Raw genomic sequence first — 4,549 nt, 5'->3', positions numbered from 1 at the left:
CGGTATATGGTATAAGACCAACACCAACTCAACATTACACGGCTACACTGACAGTGATTGGGCAGGTTCGATGGATGACATGAAGAGCACATCTGGTTATGCCTTCTCACTTGGATCAGGAGTATTCTCTTGGGCGTCAAAGAAGCAAGCAATCATTGCACAATCAACAGCAGAAGCTGAGTACGTAGCAGCTGCAAAGACGACTAACCAAGCTATATGGCTTAGACGAATACTCAACGATATGGGAGATCAAGAGACGGAGCCTATGACAATCTATTGTGACAACAAATCGGCGATAACGATAGCAAAGAATCCAGTCCATCACAACATGACAAAACATATCGCAATTAAATATCATATTGTCAGAGAAGCAAGTGAGAATAAAGAAATAAAGCTCGAGTATTGCAAGACCGAAGATCAAATTGCTGAGATATTCACTAAGGCATTACCAAGGCCAAAGTTCGAGCAACTACGATCGATGCTAGGAGTTACAAAAATGTGCATCAAGGAGGAGTGATAAAATATTGATGCACACTTTCTAGAAGCTTCTACACTTGTGTAGAAACAAGTAGTGATGATTGTACCATAATATCTAGAATTATCCTAAGCTTCTAGTATATTCTATTATAGGCATTTAGTATTATAATTAAAGAAGTATCTAGAAATCTTGAGAAAAAATGTATACTAGATACTTATGGAACCATCTAGAAATTCATAAGTGTTGTAGAAAGCCTATAAATAGGCACTCACCCTTCATTTGTAATGCATCCAAAATAAGAAGCAAATTATTCTAAGTTGTGTAGCTCCAAAGCTTCTCCACTTCTATTTTCACTACTATAACTTTCATTTCTAAAATTTTAGTTGCGACAATTTTGCTCTGAGTGCCCAAATGTTTTGCAATATTGGCATTGTATCTTTCCTCGATATCGACAATATTTTTCTGAATGGCCTGACTTCTGGCATATGCCGCATGGAAGATATTTTGCTTGATTGTTTCTAGAGAAATCTTTAGAAATCTCTTTGTTTCTAGAATGTTCCGCACCAATATTATTTCTTCTTTGATATTCTATTATCATCTTTATATTGTTTCCAGTGTATATAAGATCATCTACGTACAAGGAAACTATTAAAGTATCATACTGACCTTGGGACTTAATGTATAGTGTAGGCTCACTCTTACTCCTCCTGAATCCTTTATCGACAAAGTACTGGTCAATTCTACTATACCATGCTCGAGGAGCTTGCTTCAAGCCATATAGAGCCTTCTTCAATCGTAGCACTTTGTTTTCGTTGCCCTTGCTCATGAACCCTTCTGGCTGCTCCACATAGATCTCTTCTTGAAGTACTCCATTGAGGAATGCAGACTTGACATCTAGCTGGTAAATGCTCCATCCTCTTTCTGCTGCAAGAGCTATTAGAGCTCTTATAGTATCTAGACGAGCAACTGGAGCAAATGTCTCATTATAGTCGATTCCTGGTTGTTGGGAGTAGCCCTTGGCTACTAATCTCGCCTTGTGCTTCTGTATAGTGCCATCAGGATTAAGCTTTGTTTTATACACCCACTTTACTCCAATGATGTCTTTATCTTTTGGACAATTTACTAGCTCCCATGTGTTGTTTTTCTCGATCATCTTTATCTCTTCTTCCATTGCCTTGACCCATACTTCTTGCCTTGATGCTTCTTCAAAGCTTCCAGGTTCAACTATGGCCAAGTTGCATGTCTCATATATATCTACCAAGGATCTTACTCGTCTCAGAGAAGATTCTGGTGAAGATTGTTCATGTGGGAGTGTAGTTGGCGTACCTGGATCTTCTGTTGCTTCTTCTACTTCCCCAGTTACTTGTGGTTGTTGTGTTGGTATGGAGATGTTGTGTCTCTCAATCTTGCCTTCATTCCAGTTCCAAGCGGCACTTTCATCAACTTCAACATCTCGACTGATGATAAGTTTCTTCGTTTCTAGATTGTATATGCGATAGCCTTTTGACTGTGTGCTATATCCCAAGAAGATGCCTCTTATCGTCTTGTCTTCTAGTTTGTGTCTCTTTTCTTTTGGGACATGTATATAACAGATAGATTCAAAGACTCTTAGATGTTTTGCTGATGGCTTTCTACCGCTCCAAGCTTCTATAGGAGTTTTACCTTCGACTGCCTTTGTTGGACATCTATTCATTATGTAGACAGCTGTGTAAACTGCTTCGGCCCAAAAGGTGTTTGGCAAACCTTTCTCCTTGAGCATCGATCTAGCCATCTCCATGACCGTGCGATTTTTCCTTTCAGACACCCCATTTTGTTGTGGAGTGTAAGCAACTGTGAGTTGACGCTCTATGCCTTCATCCTCACAAAATTTATCAAATTCGTGAGAGTTGTACTCTTTGCCACGATCGCTTCTGAGTACTTTTATATGTTTCCCGCTTTGCTTCTCGACAAAGGCCTTGAACTTCTTGAATATTCCAAAGACTTCTGATTTTTCTTTTATAAAATAGACCCATGTCATTCTAGAAAAGTCATCAATGAAGAGGATGAAATACCTGTTATTAGTGAGGGATGGCGTCCTCATTGGTCCACATACGTCAGTATGGATGAGCTCCAACAAGCGTTTTGCTCTCCAAGATTTCCCACTTGAAAAAGGTAGTCTATGTTGCTTCCCAAGTAGACATCCTTCACAAGCTCCTTCATTCTCTTGGATGCATGGAAGATCCTTCATCATTCTTTTATGATATAATAGCTTTAAGGCTTGGTTATTAAGATGACCAAATCTTCGATGCCATAGCCATGATTCATCAACTTGAACCTTCATAGCGATGTTAGTAGCATATTTCCAAGTTATTGGAAAACTTCTATTTCTTTTCTCCATTTTAACTTGGGCTATTTCAAACTTTCTATTATTGTCATATATACCGTCCTTAGCCATGTGGTTACTACAACCACTATCCAAGTACCAGTTTTCTTCTTTATCACAACTAGAGACTTGGTTGGCATAGAATAGTTGTCGGTCATGTTGGCATTCTTCAGTGAAATTGGCCTGATGATTATTTTTAAGGAAAGTAACACACACACACAAAGTTATATAGGTTTTTCACCTTGATGAACTCAAGAGGGAGAAGGGATCTAAGAGATGCATGAAGAGTAGCCATTTCTTGCCTCCTTTGCCTCTCAATATCCCTATGAACTATCTTCTTCATATAATGTTCATGACAATCACCATGAGTACTCTTTTCAGCCCCATAATTTAGGTTCTTTGGCTGGTTACTAGTGATTATTTTATCAGAATCATTGATCCCATGGGAATCACAATCATCCAGAATCAGATCTTCTGAGATTTGGTGTTGTTGTTGGTGGGGGCTATTAGAAAACTTGATCACCAGCTCTTTGCCTCGTTGTAAAGGAAACATGGTTGTTCTATTCACTTCAATGAGTGCTCCGATATATTTCCTCAATTTTGGCTATGGAGGCTAAAGAAGCAGATGCATTTATTTTGGGATAACTATTTGTAGGCTTTAACGTGGACCTAATCATATGCATAAGATTAGCATGTATGAAATGATATCAGAGTATTTAATATTTTAATATCAGAATTATTTGAGGTCACTGCTCATAAACACAACTGTGACCCTACCCTTTTCCGTTCACATGATGTGGATCAGCACTTGAAGCGTTTTATTTTTTAATAATGATATGTCTACAAACAACTTTGTAGATCAAACTTGATAATCATTTGGGAAAAGAAATGTGAGTCTATGAATATTAACATCATGTTTCCCCTAAAGAACAAATTAAAAACAATAAAAAGTTAAGAACATTACGCCATACAGTTGAAGTTCAACATCACTTATTTTAGATATATAATAGCACTTTCGGACACTTTCTATGTAAGTGCAATAGTATACAGGCATGGTTAACAACGCTTTTGTTGACGATGTTGTATGTCATACATACAACCATTGTTATAAAAACCGTACCGTACCGGCCGGTTCAACTGGAAAACCGGTGAACCGGCCCCCTAACCGGTACGGTACAGGTGTTGAACCGGCCAAGTATCAAAACCGGTCAAAAACCGGTCAAAACCGGTTAAAACCGGTGAACCGGCCGGTATTTTACTAAACCGGTTGGTTTATACACATATATTTTTTTTTTTTTAAAACTTAAAAACTTAAAAACTCATTACAAGGTGACTCATCTTTCCAACTCTTCTTCAACACTTCAAGGCACATGTTTCCAAAGCATACTTAGATTACACATTTTGGTTCATTCGTGTGTAATCTCAGTGACATTTGTGTAATCTTGGGGTACTGTCTGAAGATAGGATTTGGTATTAAAATATAATATTCATATAAGATAACTTTGACTCATTGATGTTAAATGTTAAAACTCTAAATTTATTTGTTTTATATAGTGAGTTGTGAAGTTATGTCATTTATTTATATTTTGTGGTTGTTAAGTGATACTTTTGCATTGATATATGTTTTTTAATTTAGATTTTGAATTTGTTAAAGACTTAAAGTTGTTTATTTATGTGAATTTTGAGTAGATTATAAATATGGATTATAA

The 4,549-nt window shown here is 37.2% G+C and overlaps 2 protein-coding genes across 2 annotated transcripts in view; both read right to left on the bottom strand.

The window, feature by feature from the left end:
• LOC109363394 (transcription factor bHLH118-like) overlaps nucleotides 1–3,436 on the bottom strand; it is a 6,113-nt gene extending 2,677 nt beyond the window's left edge. The window contains exon 1 of the mRNA XM_019609644.1: nucleotides 3,082–3,436. Coding sequence (XP_019465189.1) covers nucleotides 3,082–3,393 — 312 coding nt within the window. The 5' untranslated portion in view covers nucleotides 3,394–3,436. The remainder of the gene's footprint in view (nucleotides 1–3,081) is intronic.
• LOC109363559 overlaps nucleotides 3,752–4,549 on the bottom strand; it is a 1,822-nt gene continuing 1,024 nt past the window's right edge. The window contains exon 3 of the mRNA XM_019609820.1: nucleotides 3,752–3,762. Within this exon, the coding sequence (XP_019465365.1) occupies nucleotides 3,752–3,762 (11 nt within the window). The remainder of the gene's footprint in view (nucleotides 3,763–4,549) is intronic.

Source organism: Lupinus angustifolius, chromosome LG13, assembly GCF_001865875.1.
Source record: "Lupinus angustifolius cultivar Tanjil chromosome LG13, LupAngTanjil_v1.0, whole genome shotgun sequence".
NCBI classification, from domain to species: Eukaryota; Viridiplantae; Streptophyta; class Magnoliopsida; order Fabales; family Fabaceae; genus Lupinus; species Lupinus angustifolius.
This window is presented reverse-complemented; position numbering and strand designations above follow the sequence as displayed.